This window comes from Lontra canadensis, unplaced genomic scaffold, assembly GCF_010015895.1.
Source record: "Lontra canadensis isolate GAN:19392208 unplaced genomic scaffold, GSC_riverotter_1.0 scaffold110, whole genome shotgun sequence".
Lineage (NCBI taxonomy): Eukaryota > Metazoa > Chordata > Mammalia > Carnivora > Mustelidae > Lontra > Lontra canadensis.
The window spans coordinates 3,624,835-3,645,800 of NW_022631104.1; the positions used below are offsets into that span (position 1 = coordinate 3,624,835).

The window sequence follows — 20,966 nt, forward strand, 5'->3', positions numbered from 1 at the left end:
GGGCTCCGTGCTGAGCAAGTCAAGAGGAGGTGAGAAAGTCAAACAGACCTTCAGTGCTGCCTCCCATGAGCCCCAAGGTGGGGGGGTGCTCCACGGAGACGCTGTTTATGCGGATTCGGGGGTTTTGCAAGACGAGGCTGGAAGGCTGGCTCTGCGGATTCTTGATCGTCCTTTGGGTGATCCATTAGCAACCACCTGCCTCCCCCCTTCCCAAGAAGGAACACGCATCCCGGGGCGACTTACTGTCCGCGAGCCCTTGGCCCCTGTCCGCGCGGCCTCTCTCCTTCGAGAACACACCCACATCGAGACAAGCCCCCTTCGGTTTCTCATCTCAGCGTCCCAGTCCAGGTCCCTGACAGCGTGGCTCCTGTTCACCGTGGCCGCCGCTCCCCAAGGCCTAGCCTTGCTCTGGTGTGTGCGCCGCCCCCCAAGGTCAGCAGGGAATAGGATCCAAGAGTGCGCAGTAGAATCCCGGGGCTCCGATGTGGAGACAGTCCAACCCGATGGGTTTCGTCTTGGGTCAGCGATCACATAGCCAGGGTGTGGCTGTCCCGGGGGCTGTGCCCCACCTAGCTCGGGCTCTCTGCCTTCTGGCCACGTCCTGGGGCCCTCACCCGGTCAGTGAGCAGAGGAAATGGGTTCACTTCTGGACAGAACATTCCACAGCCGCTGTGAGGGCTCCCAGAGTCCCCCTCTCCTCTGCCAGAGCCTGCTGTGGCTATCCCCCTGGCTCAGGATCTGCAGTGAGAAGACCGGTCCCTCAAGGGATAGGCAGCAGGGACAAGACACCCACGACCGGGATGGACCCAGGACATTTGGGTCTAGGTGGTTGGGGGCGCAGCCCTATCCCGTCAGTTCCAGCTGTCACTGGGCAGGGTGCAGGGACCAGGCAGGCCAGGTCCAGGGCTGGACGCCTCTCACAGGACAGGGCGGCATGTCACGGCCGCGTGCACACACCAGGGGCAAGGGGGGCCACTCAGGTGGAATGGGGGCTGGTGGGAGCTTAAGTGAGCCCATACGACCGGAGAAGAGCTGCCGGGAGGAGGGTCACCCCCGCTTTCTGCAGGATGTACGACTTATCAAGCCTCTGACTGAGGGCCGTCCCTCTGGACTCAGGTCCTTCCCCACACGGCCGTCTTCGGTCGCACACCGCCTTCTTTGGTCTCGCAGCCGAGGACACGCTACGATGGGCGGTGCTTTGACTCTCCCTGTGTCCATCTCTGCCCACGGAGGGTCCAGCCGTTCCCTCAGAGGGCAGGAGACCCCAGGATTCCCCTTCCACGGGCCCACTCTCTCCTTTTTCCTCAGTGAAACCTCGGGCTTAGGGAAGGGCCCCATCGCCAACCCTAATTCCCTCCCCCTCCGCCAGGGAGAGCAAGAGCCCGGCCAGCTGGGCACCGGCTCTCGTCACCCAGAACAGAGGGCATCTTTCAACCCGGAACTCCCCGAGGCTCCCGCGGGCCGGGGTCCTCAGGACGCCCACCGCACCGCTCGGCCCTGGCACTCACGCACGCACACATGCAGCGCGCTCCACTCACACACACGGGGTGCTCGCAGCCCGTGGAGGAGCCGAAAAAAGGCCCTGCCCTCCTGACGTCACAGTCACACCTCTCTGGACCCTAACGGGTGCCTTCCAGCCCGGTAATGTCCCATGCCTCCCCACCCCTACCCTACTCCCCAGACCTGGTCTGGGGGCTCGGAGCCCGGTCACTGAGGAAAGCAGCGGGAGCTGCTGCTGGGTCTGAAGGCAGTTCCCAAAGTAGAGCCCGCAAATGTCCCCGCGTCATGGCAGCAAGCCCGGGAGCGCGGACTTGGGCGGGTGACAGGTGCGCACTCACACACGCGCCCCTCCTCCCCGTGGGGCCGTGGCTGTTCACTCACCGTCTCCCTCGCGGGCACACGACTTCCCCAAGCAGACGGACGCCTAGCACACTGCGGGGTGGCCGGAACCCCCCCGCAGCCATGGGGCATGGTCACTGGGGCCTGGCACCCAAATGACCAGTGCCAGAAGCAAACGGGTCGCACGGGGCCTGCGGCCCTGGAACCTCCCTGCTACGGGCCCATTGACGCAACGCGCAGCCGCAGTTCAGAGCTTGGGGGTGGGGGGGGGCGGGGGGGGAGACGGGGCGCGAACGGGGGGGGGCGCAGGGGGGGGGGGGGGGGGGCGCTTTATCGACGCAACGCGCAGCCGCAGTTGAGAGCTTTGGGGGTGTTTATTGAGAGCGGGTTCAGGTACCACCTGGGTGCTGGGCTTCTCTGCGGCGCTGGCAGGCATCACAGCTGGTGCACCCCTTACTGCCACTAGTTGGTGGGCCAGACGGCCACGACCACGATCGCCACCAGCAGTAGCAAAATCACCATGATCATCCCTGGAAAAGACAAGCACGAGAGACGGCTTCAGTGATTGATGCTGGAAGGGCATTACGTAGCCTGTGACCTACCTTTGCGGGGGACGGGGGAATGCGGCTCTGCTTTCGGCTTGCACTGATGAAACACCGAGAAAGCAAAGGGCTTTAGGGTCTGCGGGGAAAGGTTAAATCTAGAATCCATTGTCTCCACCGGCTACATGGCTCTGCCATCTTGAACCCAAGATGCGTAGGTCACACATTGGCAAAAGCATCCAATGGAGGGCCGCCTGGGTGGCTCAGTGGGTTAAGTGTCTGCCTTCAGTTCAGGTCATGATCTGGGGGACCTGAGCCAGCCCAGGGTCCCTCAAGGGTCAGGCTCCCTGCTCATCGAGGAGCCTGCTTCTCCCTCTCTCTCTGGCCCTCCCCACCATTCGTGTTTTCTTGCTCTCTCAAAAAGTTAAAATCTGAAAAAATTTAAAAAAATAGATATCCAATGGAGGGACTCCTGCAAAGTCAGCACTGGATACACATTTGCTCTCTCAAGGGTCTCTTGAGTTACTGAAGCCCCCAGAGGGAAGCAAGGAGCACACGAGATAAAGCAAGTGAACGTGTCTAGGAAGTAACAGGTGACTCAAATGTGTAGGATCGCGTGGTTCTGTGGCCCCCAGACGGAGAAGCTGTTTCCAGAAAGGCCAGTCCCAGGAGTTCAACTCCCGATGCTCTTACAGGAAGCCCCCCTAGCACGTTATGGATCTTATTAACTAAATACCCACTGGCCACATGGGGCTCCTTACATTTCAATGAATTAAAATCAAATATAGTAGAGAGCTCAGTTTCTCGGTTCCACTAACCATATCTCAAGTGCTCAAGGGTCCCACGTGGCCAACGGCTACCATGTCGGACAGAGACAATCAATGAACTTTCCACTGGACAGAAGTGATGGAAGGTATGGAGGTGGGATTACATCACCAGCTGCGCCCCCCTAGATTCCACGATGGCGCCTGGAGTGGATTCAATGCCCATTTGTTGAATAAATGGGTGAACGGTCACTCAGTGTGTCCTCAACACTCACCCTACCTTCGGACAGCTTCCCACACTGGGAGTTCCGCTCTCCCTTCTTCTGGACTCAGTTTTGTTAAGTTAGATTTTTCTGGGAAACTGCCCACTTTTTTTGAGTGTTCAAAAATACTGGTATAAAACCGTTCATTACGTTCTCTTAGAATTAGAACACTAGGCTGTACCTGTGCTCTTCTTTTTGTCTCTAACGTGGCATATCTGGACATTCCTTTTCCTGGTTAGCGATGCCTCAAGGTGCCTCTTTTGATCATCTCTTTCAAGAACGGGTTCTGATGCTGTTGGTCATGTCTCCCTCATTTCCTGTTTTAATTTCTGCATCTGTATTCCTTAATCCTACAACTCATAGGTTTTCTTTGGATTCACTCTACTGTTCTTTGAACTGAAAGCTCATTCATTTTCCATCTTTCTTCTAAATATTATCCCTCTACACCTACAACTTTTTGTTTTAAGATTTTATTTTCAAGTAATCTCTAATACCCAACACAGGGCTCGAACTCATGCCCCTGAGATCAAGAGTTGCACGTTCCATCCACTGAGGCAGGCGGCTGCCCCCGTCTACAATTTTTGGTGGGAAATAATTTCACTGCTGTTAGTTTCTAAGTTCTGTGTATTTTAGATTTTTCAGCAATTTTTTCTTTGGCCCAACAATTACTCAGAAATGTGTTTTAAAATTTCTGGTTACAATGGAACATGCTTATCCAATATATATTTTTAAAAATTTGAGATAATCATACGGTGTATTTTGATGTGAAAATACCTATGATTTTTACAGGTGACAAAGCCACCAGGACTACAAACAATAATGTGGTTCATTGCCTGCATTCTTAATTGAAGAAAAGGCTGTATCTCAGTTTTCCCATCCAGTTCATAGATGCCCTGAATTCCCTCCACAGACCTCCGGGGTTCAATGTAGTTCAAGTAGTGAGCATTTTATTTTATCCTTTAAAGATTTATTTACTGGGTGCCTGGGCGGCTCAGCTCGTTATGCATCTGCCTTTGGCTCAGGTCATCTTGAGGATCACGAGATCGAGTCCTATGTCACATTCCCTGCTCACTGGGGAGTCTGCTTCTCCCGCTCCCTCTGACCCTCCTCCCCGCTTGTGCGCTCTCTCTCGGTCTCAAATAAATAAATCTTTTAAAAAATTTTAAAATAAACATTTATTTATTTATTTCACAGACAGACACGGGAGGGACAGAGGGAGAGAATCCCAAGCAGACTCCCTGCTGAGGGCAGAGCCTGACTCTGGGCTCGATCTCATGGACCCTGAGATCATGACCCGAGTCAAAACCAAGACTTGGATGCTCAAGCAAGTGAGCCACCCAGGCACCCCAAGTGGCGTGCTCTTTAAACTCAACCATTGTAAAGCACAGCATGGGCACAGTGTTGACTATTAAGGCACATAAAAATACATAGCAGACTTCCCTGTCATCTCCGTGACAGTGGATGATTTTTTCCTAATACCCGCCTTTTCTCTAATGATCTGATCTTTTGCAAGTACCCCCTCTCGGGACCTACGAATTCTCCCCAACTTCGCACGGACACTAACCCAAGCCTCTCCATCAGGAGCCAGCAAACTGTGGCCCCCCTGGCTGCTGGTCTGTTTTCGTACAAGCCCTGAGCCAAGAATGGTTTGCACATTTTTTAAGGGCTGTCAAAGAAGACAAAGAGAAGCTGTGACGCACCGTCTGTGGTCTGCAAAGCCTAAACTCATTACTATCCGGTCTTTCACAGAAGTTTGTGGATCCCTGCTCTCCATCACTGGGGCCGATAACGACCCAGCTGCAGCCTCGGTTCCTCCACGCAGGCTCTGGTTTCCAGTTCTCTCTCCCATTTCTCTCCTCTGGGGATTTCCTCTCTTCCTTGTCAATTTGGCTCTGCATCAGCATTTGAGGGGCGGGCTGTGATATTTTATCTCACGTTTCGGGACGTGTGTAGTAAGATGCACGAGTGTGCACGGGTGAACGTTATCTTAGCCCATCTTCCGGCCAGAGCCAGAAGAACAAATCTCCTCTTCATTTATTTCTGCCTCCAGAAATATCTTCACGTTGACCAAAAGCTCCCCCTGGGCAGGAATCCCACCACCTCCTGGCTGGGCTGAGAGGTCGTCCTGCTTAGGATCAGGGACCCCGCATGGAACTGGAGGACACAGAAGGACTGAGGAGTATTGGGGGGCACCTGCTAGCACTCCAGAGTGTGGGGTAACCCCAAAGACAAGGGGGAGGCCTAGGTGCTGAGAAAAGATGGGAGACAAGGCATGGTGTTCAGTTAGGGCTGCTCAGGCAGGATTGGAGCTGGGGGAACACTTGGGGCCCAGAGGCTGGTTGTGCAGCAGCAGGGGTCCTGGACTGGAGGGAAGGGGGTGGCCGAGGGCGAGGCTGACACCAGGACCCCTGAGATTCACAGCGGGTGGCGACAAGCACAGCGGAACAAGAGACCGGAGTGAGGAGATGGGAGGACAGAGACCGGCTGAGAAGAAACCACACGCCAGGTTGGAGCTCATACACGATCACAGGGAAGGGGCCTTCAGGCTCCGGTGGCTACCACTGCCTCCCACCTGGGCCCACCTGCCGCCCGCTCTGCCCAATGCATAAACCGGATCAGGTTACTGGCTGCCTTGCAACTCTCAGAGGCCTCAGCAGAAACCCAAACTCTTTACAGGGGGCCTCGCACGCTCTGCGTCCAGCTACCCCAGCAGCCGTTCTCTGCGCCGGCTCCAGACATGCACCCTTCAGTTTCCTCAATGGCCAGGGTGACGCTCCTTCCTGCCCCTCTTGGCCCACGTGCTCCCTACTTCTTCCCCAGAACCCAGTGTCAATGTCACTTCCTCAAGGACCTCCTCCCCGGCATTCCATGAACCGTGCTCAGGCTGTCCCTTCCACGGCCCCGCAGTGCCCCCTTCTTCAGTCATGATTTAGGTGCTCAGACACAGTCTCCACCACAGGCCCCCGAGAGTCTGACACAGGGGCCGCGCCGGTCCAGCTCCCCTCCACATGCCCCGTCCCCCAGACCCTTTTTTTTTTTTTTAAATATATATACAAATGAATCAGTGTATCGACTATCGGGAAGGGACGAGAAGAACCAATAAGAAAGGCAAAGCGGGAACAGCCAACAGAGAGAGAGAAGCTGAGAACGTGTGTCAAGGAAGCCAAAGAAAGAGAAGATTCTAAAGGTGCCAATCGAGAGACACCACACAGACGCCAGGAGGCCAGACAGAAGCTTCTGGGCTGGGAGTCCTTCGATGGGACAGTTTAGCAGCCCGGTGGGTGGGCCTCCTAGATCACTCTTAATACTGCAATTCCTCTGTAAGGCGGCAATGATTCTATCTCGGACACTGAGTCACACAACATGTGCCACAGGAGAGGTGACACAGGCACCCTGACACCCGCGACAGCCGGAAACGCAGAGAGCGAGCACCTTGATGTCATGGGCTCAACTGGGCTCTCGTCCGGCGATGAGAGGGGCTTTAAGGCCGAGTGACAGGTACGTCTTTTATATTTTCAAGCCTTTCGGAGCAAACGGGGGCCCTCTGGCTGCGACATTTTCAGCAGGTTTTGCTAAACGGGTATGCACGGACCGTCAAGTGAGGAAATCCTCTCGAGATGGCAAGTGACAGTGAGAAGCTGAGGCCAGTGCAGCCTTTGGGATGCTCCCAGTCAGAGAGCAGGTGTTCACAGACCTTCCCACACAGCAACGCTTTCTCTTTAAGAGTCTGGCCTTCTTGGAGCCAGGCCACGGCTCTGGCACCTTCCTTGAATGGAGTCTCTCTTCTTTGGAGGATGTTTCGGGAAGAGTGACCAAGGCTCGTTCTGAAGCCAGGGAGGGCTGAGCCACACCGTGCACAGAATACGTGGATGCGGGAACCAGCCTGGGAATCCAGGTGGGACCCCCGCCCACCCAGCTCCATCTCATCCCCTTTCTCTGCACCCGTGGGGCCGGTGCAGGGGGATCCCGGCCCCCGACACAAAGGGGGGCTTCTCAGGGACGGGGGCCCCAGGCTCGTTGAGACTCATAAACAGGGATACAGAGCTTTGACTCGGTTTTCTCTTCTCTTTCTCCTTCCTCCTTCCCTCCTCTGCAGTCTGTATGGTGGAAACTTTTAAACAGAGACGAGAGTGGACAGGCAGGTGTACTGCACCGGCACAAAGATCTGATGGTGGCCGGTCTGGTTTCACCTGTGCCCTCCCCTGCATCCTGAACCCCAGACATACTTCCTCTCCCACTCCCACTCCATCAAAAGCATCAGAGATAAAGAATCATTAACACAAGTCACCACCACACAGAAGGCGATTTGTCTTTCCTTCAAGACAGAGGCAGGGAACAGCCTCCAGCCCTGGAGACACAGGAAAGTGACTGTGGCCTAGAGGTTGTAGCAGGAGACCATGTGGCCAAAGGGAATAGTATTCAGTCACAGTGGGGTGGGGGAGAGAGAGAGAGAGAGAGAGGACTTCTTTCTTTTGCCTCAGAGTGGTACGTAAACCTCAGGGGGTCTGCTCGTCTGTCCCCCAGCTATGGAGATGTGTGACATTTCAGAATGAGGAAAGACAGCTGAACTTCTGGGAACCTGCCAACTTCTGGAACAATGAAGGCTCTCTACCCCCACCCTGGGCACAGAAACACCTGGTGAGGCTCCTGACCACGGCATCCCTCCTGCCGAACCCCACGCGCTCCCGTGCGCCACGCTGCTGCCCGTCCCACACCCAGATGCCCCTCTCAGGGCCAGGCATGGGCGCCAGAGGGCCAATCGTGGAAAAAAATGGCCATTTCCTTTGGTCAGTCTACCAGATGGGGATTACTCAACCACTTACAATATTTACAAGTCCAGCTCGTGGCAATTAAAGAAAGATGTAGCAAAACAAACTCCTTTCAGACTGGGAAGGCACATGAAATGCAGTTCTCTCCAGAACGGTGCTGTGTTTTCTGAAGAGTGCTCATTGGGATTCATGGCCCGTATTTTTTCCAGTGAAACACTGGAAACCTGCAAAGTAACGGGCACTGTGTTGCCAACGCATCTGCCCCGGGTGAGGGTAGGTCATGGCTCTTGGTGCTTGAGAAGGAGGGAGGGGAGGCAGAGGGAGGGGAAGGTGGGGAGGAGAGGGGAGGAGAGGGAGGGAAAGGGAAAGGAGGAAGAGGAGGAGGAAGGGGAGGAAAAAGGGAAGGGGAGGAGGAAGAGAAGGGAGGGGAGGAGGAGGAGCTATAGGAGAGAGGGGAGGAGGGAGAGGAAGGGGAGGAGGAGGAGGGAGGAGAGGAAGAGGTGGACGGAAGGGGAGGAAAAAGGGAAGGGGAGGAGGAGACAAGGAGGAGGAAGAGAAGGAGGGAGAGGAGGAAGAAGTGGCAGAAAAAGAAGGGGAGGAAAAGGAAGAGGAGGAGGAACATGGACTGTCTTCTTGGGAGAGTGAGAGCAGACAGCACAGACCACTTCCCCCTCAGTGCTCAGCTGTAGGGATGCAGGGCTAAGCACAGTGGGAGAGTAGGGATGCGGGGTAGCAGGGAGGGGCATGCAAAGGGCCTCATTATCTGAAGTCTCCTGATCTAATCATAGGAGAGCAGCACTGGTTGCTTGTGACTGTCCCCGCGTCCCTGCGTCCCTATACCGTTTGCTCCTGCGATCACCTCTCCCACTGGGAATAGCGTCCAGAGCTCTAGCCTAGACATCTAGGAAAGACCCCCCGCGGCTGGTTGGGTTTTTTCCCCCCGGGGTGCCTGTTGACACGTGACATTTGCTTATGCATTTCATTAAGCAGTGGGTTCTCCCTGATCAAACAGATTTCTTGCAGCAGACTCCTGAGCTGAGATGGGGAGCGAGCCAGAGAAAAGACAAAACTGGAATATTTGTTTTCTAAAGTTCATGTAAATGTTCCCTTTAATCCCATTACTGGGCAAATAAGCTGAGAAAAGAGTAGACACCCAGCAGAGAAGGTGAACATATTTACATTCTGAGCGTCAGACCCGAGGGCACAGAACGGCGGGTGCCCTTGGGACTCCACGCGGGAGCTGGGTGCGAGGCAGCACGGGGTGGGCTCCCCAACAGCCTTCTTGCCTTCAGCCTGGAGCTCAGCCGGCCCAGGAGACGGGCACGGAGAGCGGCTCCCCTCCCCTGCCGCTCCGCTTTCCCGCCGCAGTTCCGCAAACAGCGCTTCCATTAAAAACCTGAGCGTGAGTCTTCTGTTCTGACTTTGGTTCTGTTCTCACCTGGCACTCAACACATCCCCGGGGTCTCTTCTCTCCTTTGGAGGGTGAACCCCCCCCCCCCGGGTAGCTCTGGTGGGCTCTGTCCCCTCAACAGACCTCCTGTCCCCCTCTTCCTTCTGCTTCTGCCCTCCGCCCCCCTGTCACCCTCTGCAGGGACACAGCCTGGGACCCTCCACGGACCCTGCTTCCTTTAGGCTGGCAGCTCACTGCCCCTGGAGCCAGAGACACTCCGAGAGGCAGGCCAGTGCCCTTAACCCCCTCCACCCTTCAATGCCTGTGTTAGATACTAATCTTCCTTCCGTTAGGCCGGACGATCTGCAGCAACAGGGATGGCACGGCCTGGTGTGGGGGCAGAGGTGCTGGCCCGGGGGGGAGTCAGGGAGGCCCGATCTCCATGCCTTTATGGTGAGCTCAGTTCACCCTCTGTGAAAGCCCCGGATACCACTTCCTAGGTGCATGGGGCTGACTCAGTGAGATGAGGTGCAGGAGGCTCCCTGGGCAAATCTGGCAGCCCTTTACCGGCAGAGTGACGACACCAATTATTCCTGCGTCCGGGACCTGCGGCCCGAGCAGGGGCCTCCAAGCAGCACCTGCGGCACAACGTCCCAGAGAGAGCCAGGCTCACGGCCTGACGACAGAGCCCCGATGCCATTCATCCCCGAAGGGAAGGGAGGGGAGGGGAGCAGAACCAGAGGGGACACCTGGGTGGCATTCCGTGCAGACACGGAGTCCCGTTCCAGCCACAGCTCGACCGTGATGATGGGTATCCAGGAAAGGTTGGAAGTTTACGGGGGGTACCTGGCCGCAGCCGTTCGGGTCCTAAGCACAGGAAGGGCAGCTGGGCTGGGCGCAGGCTGGAAGGTGAGCGGAGCCAGCTGAGCGGACGCCAGGTGACAGGAGCAGAGGGCCCTGGGGTTGGAGGGGGGTGGGGTGGTGGTGGTATAAACTGGGGGTGGGGGTGGAGGCCCTGTGAGGGGGCCAGGTCAGAGCGGGGGCAGCACCAAGGCCAGGGTCACGGGCCCGAGGACTTAGAGATGTACAAACCAAACCCAAGGGGAACCTAGAAGGCCCGCAGAAAGCCTGACTTCAAAGCCGTGCCGGGCGCTGGAAGCCCATCAGCCCTGCGGGCGGTGGGGGACACCGGGCACCCCAGTGGCGCCGGCACAAGGCATCACGAATAACGGCAGCGTGGCGAGAACAGAAGCAACACAGAGGAAAGGCAGCTGTCACGCCGCTAGACGTGGGCTCAGAACGTGCCATGCCCCGGTCCTGTGCTGTTCCCACCAGGAGTCAGTGGGGCAGGCAAAGCAACAGTTCCCCCCCTGCTTTGCAGGTGAGGAAGTGGGGGCTCAGAGGTCAGCCCTGCCCTGCCCTGACGGGAGCCCCAGGAAGGCTGCGGGCCAACAGCCCGGCTAGCTCCGGGCACACGGCCATGTTCCCTGGGAGGGAGCCCCGCGGGGCCGGGCCTGGCCAGGGACTGGGCTCACCAGGGGAGCCAACCCAGGTGACGGTGGGAGGCCGTGTCTGTGATGCCAAGTGACAGACTCAGGGAAACACACGAGAAAGCAAAGGATTGGCCTGGAATTAGCCTGTGCTTTGGTTCTGACCGAAAATCAAGAAAATTTTGATGAAACAGATCTTAACGTTGCCTTGGCATTTATGTCACTCTGAGTGTCTGTCTCCACCTTTGGACAGGATCATGGCCCCAGGACAGCGCCCTGGGCCAACGTGACCAAACCCTGGCTGCTGCGGGAAAGATGAGCTTCCTGAAGGTACTGTGCTCTTCTCAGGAGCGGCTCTGGAAGGGGTAAGCCCGGAGTCCCATGAGGGGGTCTGTCCCAGATCTGTGCTGGGGTGACGTGGGGAGGAGAAAGGGGCACCTTCCTCACCCTGCCCTATGAAGTTCCAGGCCCCATCTGGGGACAATCCGTCTCCCTGGTCCCCAGGCTGCCACCCCATCTCAATGTGGACGAGAGGTAATGCGCCGCGTCCACAGAGAACCTGGAAGAACGTCATTCTGGAGAGAAGGCGGGAGACTAGGGGGAAGGAGGATGGTGTGGGGAGACATCTGGGGGCCAGAGAGACCCAGCAGCCTCAGCAGGAAGCGGGAATGGGGAAGGTGGCCTGACAGGAGTGGGGGATGGGGCGAAAGAAGGGTTTGCCTCGAAACAGGAAATTGAAAGGAATTAAGACCGCAATAGCCAGGAGGAGCCAGCTGCAGGCCTAGGGGAAGGCGGGTTCCCGGGCTCCGGGCTCCAGGGACCAGACCTGTGCCTCACTGGGCATCAGGCATCTCTGTCACAGCCACGAGGCCTCTGTGAGGCCAACACCTGATGTTTGCCTGGGACAGGGCAGCGCATGTCACCAGCCAGAGCACATCATGTCACAACGAAGGGGTCAGACCTGTGGGTTGGGCTGTTCTGACGGGCGGCCAACCCTGGGCAGATCTGACCACAGGGTAAGGGTCTGGCCAAGAGAGCTAGATTTCCTCGCACCAGAACCTTCTGTGGGTCAGGTCCGATGGGTGCAAAGACATGTGTGTGGCTCTGTGTGGGCCCCAGGTCTCAGGAGAGGGGCAGAAAATCATCCCCCCCCCACCAAAAAAAAACCAAGAACACTCGCCTGATTACAGCGTTCCTCGGAGGGGGTATGCACAAATTCGGCTAGTCCCGCTGCTCCCTGCACAGAAGGTGCAGACGCGTTCCTCGGCCCCATCCGTGCTCGGAAAGCGTTAGAGTCCCCTCCCCCGACGTCCGATCGGTCCGGCATCACCACAATCCAACAGCAGAACTCTGCTGTAGAGAGATGACCCTTCCCATCAGCCATCAAAAGCCGCCTCTCCTGAGTCGTCAGGGCAATAATTTAATGCCCGCTCTCGGGCGCATCACTATTGGCTAAGATATCCCCTCGCTGTGCTGGGATCCCCCTGGGAAAGCGAGCCTGTTTGGAATCTGGCAGAAATTCAAGTGCCTTTGAAAAGACAGTCAGGAACTCTGTTATGGATATCTTGTTTTGACAATTCCCTCTTGACTAAGTGTCCAAAGATTTCTGGATGGCTCCATCCGGGCTACGGATTCCGCATTACGAACCCCTCCGTTTGTGCTGTTTGCATTGGGAGACGTCACCTGCCATCAATTAGGGAGACCGGGCCGGGTGACCAGAGGGGGCTGCGGCCCAAGTTCTAAGTCAGGTACAGAAAGACTGGACACGGAGCTACGGTCGTCCAGAGGCTACTTTTTTAATACAGCAGATGCTGGGTCCTCTGATTTTTTTTTTTTTAATTAAATTATGTGACCGAGATGTGGAAGCCCACTGAGTAGTATATTTGAACCGAGGCTCTGAGTTCCAAACCCCAGGAGAACATCTCCCTGGGAGGGGTGGGGACAGCTACGTGTCTGTTCAACTTGGCATGAGGCCATGTGAGGCCCCCGGGCTCTCCTCTCCAGGAACCGCAAAGCTTGGACTGAGCAGAGTTGGGGCTCAGTCACCACAATGGTGACACCGTGGACGGGTGGCTGACAAAATGGGTCCGGAGGTCCCCGGCTGGGTCGTGCTTCCGACTCTTCCTGGCTCAGTTATCCCTTAGAATCTCGCTAGTCACCTGACAGCATTCAAACAAATGACACGTTCTTTAACCTACACGAGCCAGAGCCCTTTCCTCTACTTCTTCTTCTTCTTTTTTTTTTTTTTAAAGATTTTATTTATTTGACAGAGAGAGAGAGAGATCATGAATAGGCAGAGAGGCAGGCAGAGAAAGGGGGAAGCAGGTTCCATGCTGAGCAGAGAGCCCAACGCGGGGCTCAACCCCAGGACCTTGAAATTATGACCTGAAGGCAGAGGCTTAACCCACTGAGCCACCCAGGCGCCCCTTTTCCTCTGACTTCTAACTGGGACCTTTCAGGAAAGAGATCATCAGCAAAAGTAACTATTTGTCTCTAATTATTTGGGAACATGGAAGTGCGATGTAAGGAAATAGCTCGCCAGCAAGAGGCCTTCTCAGACACTCTCTCGCAGTCATGCCTCCAGTGACGTCACAGACGATCTCGGGGTAACGCCATCAGCGCTGTCCTGAAGAGAGAAAGTGAGCAGGAGACGCGTGGGGTTCTGGGACAAGAGGAACTGGGAGCAGAGGTCGGGGCAGGAGAGCCCCCCTCCTGTCAACGAGGCGAACAAGAACCCCTTGGATGGGGTGAGTGAGTTGCTTGGAGCCTTTCCCTTGGGGACCCCTCCTGCCCCAGAGCGCACTGTGGACGGGCCCGTGGAGGGTGTGGGTCAAGCAGACCCACACTGTGGACGCACACCGTTCCGGCCACCATTGCGCTCCTAATGAGAGCCACGTCTGTCCCTGTGAGCAGTGCTAGGCACTCTATCTTCATCACGTGCGTGACGGGCTGACGTGCTCAGTAAATGATCGACAAGACAACAGAAGGCTCCCACTCCTGGGTCGCCAGGAAAGTGAAAACAATACCCAGAGCCTCTAGATTCTACTTCTCTACAACGGATTTTGACTGAATTTTTACAAAGATCTTATTTATTTGAGAGAGAAAGAGAGAGCATGAGCAGGGGGGAGGTGGGGAAGGGCAAAGGGAGAGGGAAAAGCAGACTCCCCACCGGGCAGGGAACCCCACGTGGGGCTCAATCCTAGGACCTGACCATGACCCGAGCTGAAGGCAGACGCCCAAGAGAGCCACCCAGGCACTCCTGGATGTTGATCTCTTTAACAAACATCAATCAATCGATCTATAGAGTGCCAGGCACTGTTCTAGTCACTGGCGACAGAACAGTGAACAAAAAGACAAAAATCCTTGCCCTCACTGATGTCTATTTATGCCTGTGTGTGCTCACTTGCGTGTGTGCACCTGCGTGTGCCTGACTGCTGGGAGGGTACGGCGGGTAAAGACAGACAAAACCCAAAATAAGTAAATGACATCGTGTACTCAGAGGTGCAAAGTGCTACAGAGAGGTGAGTGCTTGCTGGCAGCTCAGAGGCACGGATCCCCTCCCTCTGGCTCCAGGGGCAAAAGCAGGAGGGGGTGCTAATACTTTCCAGAAACCGGCATCCTGCAGTGGGATCTGGAAACGCGTTGCGGGTCAGATGAGTGTGCCTTCCTACGGGGCAAAGGGAATGGCCACCGGTGAACGCTAGTGACAGGTAAGGTCAGCAACAACACATGACAGAAGTCGGCTGGAATGACGGGTGACATCACGACACGTGGAAACAGAAAGCGGACTGATCAGGGAGCACAGAGAAGACAGGCTGGCGAGGCCGACCTTATCAGGGGCTCCCCGGCACTTTCCAGGACAAGGCGCCCTGGCTGGTGAAGGCTGGAAGCCACGCGGTCTCGGGGGACGTGTGGTTTAACACGTGGTCTGACACAAAGGAGCCGCACACGGCTTCTCCGACGGCGGCGGTTCCCCACACGACCCGTTCTGACAGCTCTGTGCCCAAATGAACATCAGAAGCGGATGACTGCCACCTTTCTGGGGGGGGGGTTCACTTTCAAGTAGCACTGCCCCCCACACCCTGCTGCTGCTTGCTAAAATCTAAAGGAAGTCCAGGTTCTGGTGGCAGGAGGAGGAGGAGGGAGTAAGCGCCAGGGGTCACCAGAAGTCTGGAAGAATCAGGGTGAATGCATTTCAGGGGGATCGCTAGTGCCACTTCTGGGGCGTCGGGCGGACAGCCACTCTGTCAACTGCGAGGCTGTGTCTGTCCCCCCGATCCTGTCCCCCAACCTCAGCGCTCCTTTGGCCTCCAAGATGACACAGGCCATGTACAACCAAGAGCCACAGAGAAGAAAGGTGACTGGTAAGAGCCATGGGAGGAAGAAGAAAGAAGGGCTGGAGAGAGCCACCCCACACGGTCCTTTCCTTTGAAGGGCGGAGCCTTTTCCCAAAGAGTCAGAACCTATGTCGTGGTCCCTCGATTTGGCGGCGGAGCCTGTCCCTGTCACCGAGGCAGAAACATGAGCTCCGGTGTACTCTGAAGGTCATCCCTGCTTTCGAATGGTCACCAGTAAGCCATGTGAAGCTTGCTGGCCCCGACTTCCAGCACAGTGTGTGTGTGTGTGTGTGTGTATTTGTGTGGGGGTATGTGTGTGTGTGTGACTTCCCAATTGTGAGGTCAAGTGACAGAGGGGAGAATGTACATGTATGTACGAACACAGGGTCCAGCTTAACATGGGGAGCGGCAGCGTGGGCTGAACCATCGGCCGGCCGGCATCCACACCATGGCTCTGGGGAAGGGACCCCATCCATCCTCGGTGCCTAAAATCAGGGGGACACTAGCCCTTAGCTCCCAGAGCTGCCATGGAGAAGGAACGAGGTGGGATGCTCAGTGCCGAGCACGGTCCTCAGCCCACAGCACGTACTCAGTGGACATCGGCTGCCCTGACTCCTGCTGGAAATGGTTCTGGCTACAAAAGGGGCCTTCACAGTCTGCACTCTTCGAACAGAAAACGCTCTGGTCTGCATCCTGTCTGTGAATCGCTCTGGTTGCCAGCGCTGCCGTATCTGCCCACCACACACCAACACCAGGAGGAAGGGGGACCCCTGAGAAGGATGGGACCACCCTCCATCACTTTGAAGCACGTTATCACAGAGGTTTTGAAATGTGCACTCATGCAAAATTCCCCAACAGCCTGGATGACTGTGTGAAAATGCCCACGTTAAGCAGCAGCTCTTTCTGCCCGTGGGTCCTCTCCCTGTGCTTTTTTTTTTTTTTTTGCACCAAGGACGGCATAAGAATTCTTCCTTGGCTGTTGGCTCTGGACCTCATCTCCATTCCCAAGCAGCATCATATGGTGCCTGAACCTGGGGCTTTGCGTCTTTCCACCTGGACTCGGAGCCACGGTGCACACTTGGTGAATAATTTCTCTTGTTTTGCAGTGGGCTCTACGCTCAGCACGGAGTCTGCTTGAGATTCTCTCTCTCCCTCCCTCTCTGCCTCTCCTCCTGCTTGTGTGCACACGCACGAGCGCACGTGCTCTCTCTCAAATAAACTCTTTAAAAAAATACCCTCCTTAAGAGTACTTCCATAAAATGCAGTTCCTACTTGTCCTCAGAAGGGACCTGTATCTTCTACCTAGAGCACCCTGATGATCTCCTGATGGCCTCCCCTTTGGGCCCTGGGACACTCCTTTCACGACATCGCGAGAGGGAGATGCTTGGCTGCAGGGATGGGGTGAATGCCACCAGCCCCACCGTCAGGGGCAGGAAGAAGGTCGTCAGAACTGTGAGCCCCATGGGCATCCCAAAATGGGGGGAGTGAGAACCACAGAGAGACCCAGAAGCTTGCCTGGCTCTGGGTCATGCAAAATGGGCCTCTTCCCAGAAGCCGCGTCGGGGCTAACAGCTGGACAGGGGAAGTGTGCTGGAGCTACGGGGCCGGACAGGTCACGACGCCCTCACCCCCAACACATGCCGTGCTGCAGGCACGTGCCCACTGTGGGGCGAAGGGGCCTCTTCCCTCAGCAGTGCCATCTGCCATGACGCCACCTCCATTCATACAATTCTTGAACGCTTTTTCCTAGCCCCAGAGACACGGGTCAGCCACAGTCGGCAAACCAGCCCAGGATCCGTATAGCCTGACCTTCCCAGAGGGTGCCTGCTACTTCCGGAGTGTTCCCAGACTCAATGATGGCACCACCGAGCCAACTGAAGACAAATGGATGAGACCCTGAGCCAGACATTCTAGAATACGGCCAGCTTCAAGTGCTGAGCAAGCATTCTGTTGGCAAGAAGGATGAACAGAGAGGTATCTGCGGGCCAAGGATTCAGAGCAGAGAGTACGGGAAACCTGCCTGGGGTGCCGTCCATAAGAATGGGGGTTTATATCAGTTTTGAGGATAAGGCGACCTAGGGAGGTCCTCTCCTGAAGGTGGTCATTGTGGAAGAGGCTTCATGAGACTCGAAAGATACAGTCTGAGAAAGGCATCTTGATGACACAGCCGAGTGTCCCAGGCCCCGTGTAGGCTGTTCCCGCCAACACCAGGTATGTGCCCAAGGTCAGGAGCCATGCACAAAACAGACCTGCCCTTCAGACTCGTGTTGTGGGCACAGAAAATAAAAGGTGTTGGAGGATAACACAATGGTGTCATCAGCTTCTCCAGACCCAGTCTTTTGGAAACAAGTAGAACAGAGGATCCAAAATGTCAGATTTGGCTTTGAACTATTTGTTGACTTATACTGAACTTGGTCTTGTCAGATAACTTCAGCAACCATTTCAAGGCCAAAGAGCAGAGCTGAGTTACGACACGCTGCCAGGGCGAGGATCTGGTTTTCCCACCTTGGCCGCTGCCGCTCAGTGTGCCATGATCTCTCACACCTCCTGCTTCGGCATGGGACTGTTCACACCACCCTGTAGCCTTCCACGGTTTCCATACACCCAGCACGCAGACGCTGGCTTTTGGCCTCAGCCCAAAAACGTTCCCTCCCCAGTGACGACACCTCTCCCATGCCCAAGGCACCCAAGGACTGCTTTTCCCTGGCTTCTTCTGCCAAGGACTGTATCCCGAACACACACCTTACAGAAATTAGTTCATCACTAGCGTAAACTAACAATCGGTTGGGTTCGTGGAAAGTACAGCCCTTCCCTGATCGTCTGTAAATTCTTGAGAGGACAGACAGGCCATGCACTGCCATGACTCTAGTCCCCAAGATGCTATCCACAGGTGCCCAGCACAGATGTCATACAATGTGCACTTTCTGCATCACGCACTTGTGTTTTGGTTGACGGGAAAGAAGCTCGTCGTTTAGACTCAAATACTGGTTGCGTGGGGGTATGGAGAGTCAGTAGTGGGGAATTCAAATGGCACTTTTACTTGGTGATAATTAATGTGGAGATGTTCTAGCAGCTAGACTCGTACTCCGCACAGACTAAGCACTCAATGAGTATGTGTTGAATGAATGAATGAATGGAAGAGGATAAGCTATCCACACAACGGGTTACGAGGGAGTGTTGGTTCTAAAGAACTAAAGGGTATATCCAAACTCAAAATCAATACATTACCCCAAATGGTGAATATCGGAATATAAAATTCCAGAAGAACATATTCTACTAGGTTCCCGCAAACAGATCCACGGTCACATTCTCTTGAAATGCTGGGATTGTACCAGAGGCTCAGGGCTTCTTTTTAACACGGAGGACTTGGATTCAGCTAAGTGGATCCTCTGTATTGCATGAACAGGCCACATCTTACTCATTCTCTGGAACTTTCTGTCCCTCTCTATTCGCAGACATTCCTGAGGAGGAAATCACTAGAAGTGGCCTAACAACGGAGATGCCATGCTGGCGTTCCAAGCACTGTCACTCCTGCCTGATCGCGGGTGAGTCCGTCCCACCAGGGGGAGAGGGTTCAGGAGGCAACTGCTGATCCCCACCTCACACCTGCTGAGTCCAGATCTCTGGGACCCGGGAAGCTGGGGGGTCACCACGCCCTCCATGCCACCCTTCTGGCACTAACATTTGAGAACGGTGTCTTAGAAGGCAGAGTCAAGAGCTCACCAGAAGTTCTCCAGCCCCTAAAGTAAAAAGTCAACTATGAACATGCCAGGAAGGGCTGTGCTTTCGCTGGGCACTGTGAAGACGAAGGGACGGGGGTCCCCAGCTAGTAGGAAGGCCACTGTCCTGGGGGGCAAAGCGGGCACCCAATGACTTCCTGCTGATGACAGGCACCCTGGCAAGGAAGGGTATACAGCCGGGGTTTTGTCCGATGTACAAAACTCACTGGCTGTCGCAAGGCCCCTGTCCCCAGCCGACAGGACCCCCGCCCCCATTTCCTCCCGACAGAGCGCTCTGCTCTGCGGATGTCTGTGGGACCACAGCAGCAGGTGGGATGGCCAAGACTGCCTTGCTTTGAACACAAGGAACCATCTCCACGACTGTCAGACTTTCCATTTGCCATTGGGTTTACCCAGATGGTCTGCGCCACTCTCAGCAATGTTGACTCTCCTTCCTTGTGGGAGCCTGAGGGAAGGCCCAAGACAGAAAGAAGCACCAGTGAGGACAAGGACAGCAGGAAGGAGCTGGGATGATTCCAGCTTCTGACGCGATGGCTGGAGGTAGACGGGGCCGCTGTGATGCTCACTCTCCCGTGTGGCGGGTCCTGATCTTGGCCAACGCCCGTATTTCTAGCGCACCCAAAGAACAAAGATTCACCTGCCTGCAGGCACTGGGCACGTCGGGGTGGGGTGGTAAGTCCACCGGCGGCGCTCTGTCACCCACACGCGGCTGCCAGCCCTCCCAGAGGGTGCCACGGAGCTGGCCCGCTGGAGAGCTGGTTTCAAAGCTTGGGCAGCCACTGTGTTAGCAGCCTTCCTCCAGCATGGTGGGTAAGGAAAAGAGAGAGGGAATGTCTAATGATTAGTTCCTTATGACCCTCACATTCTTGAAGTGGATTCTTTACGCCCGCTGGAACGCTTCTGCATTCTTGATAGCAGGACCGTAATATAAGTCCCTGCCTTTCGGAGCGCTGTCTTTTATTGACACACTAAAATACCCTCGGAGCAAGAGGTGCCCCCCCCATCCCCGCACACCCCTCCATCGCCATGGCCAAGCTCCCTACGCCTGCCATTCCTCGTTCTCTTTCTAAGAATGCAATAAACATTTCAGCACGGTCCTTTCAATCCGCATTATTTATAATATTCTGAACATCCATCGAGCCTGACTAGAACGCTAAGTAATAAATCAAACTTAACAACAACAAAAAAGGAAAGGGTGGGGGGCGGATCGCCCTTTGGCAAGGCTAAAGCCTGAGCCGGTTCGTTCCCCAAAGGGCTTAGTTATGTTAGGAAAAGTGAGATGGGGATGAGACTCGGGGTTTAGAATGACACCGAGGCAGGAACTGGAATCTATAGGCATAATCATAACTTTGTATAAATCTCAAACAAACCTACTTCTCTGGGGTGTCATGAGGATAAATGAGATACGTGGGAAGCATTCGGGATACCTCGAATGAAACCAAATGGAGCCCAGTTCTCCTTTCTGGGTCCAAAAGGTCGTCATCTTGGAATGAAGGGGCTGAAAGCCTTCCTCCTCTCCTGGAGTTCCAGTCTTTGCTCATTAATGTCCCCTCTACCAGTTTGGATGGGGGTGTCTGGGGGGAGTCCTGAAGTGAGGCCCCAGGGGCCACCCTCGGGGCCATCCCCACCCCCGCCACCACTCTCCCGCCCCCGGAGGACCAAGCCAGGCCACACACAGTCAGAGGTCTCTCCCTGGAAGGATTCTGCTCCAGCCTGGGGGGTAGGAGGCGGAACTCTTCCCCGACCCATACTGCCTGGCGCTTCGCAGGTTTATACCGTCTGACTTTCTCCTCGCAGAGGCAGAATCTGGCTCAAGAGCTCGCTGATGATTT

General features: G+C 55.6%; 1 protein-coding gene across 1 annotated transcript in view; it reads right to left on the reverse strand.

Annotated features, from left to right (window-relative positions):
• Window positions 1-2,189: 2,189 nt before the first annotated feature.
• Window positions 2,190-20,966, reverse strand: part of STX8 (syntaxin 8) — a 241,413-nt gene continuing 222,636 nt past the window's right edge. Inside the window, exon 8 of the mRNA XM_032840020.1 lies at window positions 2,190-2,369. Within this exon, the coding sequence (XP_032695911.1) occupies window positions 2,302-2,369 (68 nt within the window). The 3' untranslated portion in view covers window positions 2,190-2,301. The remainder of the gene's footprint in view (window positions 2,370-20,966) is intronic.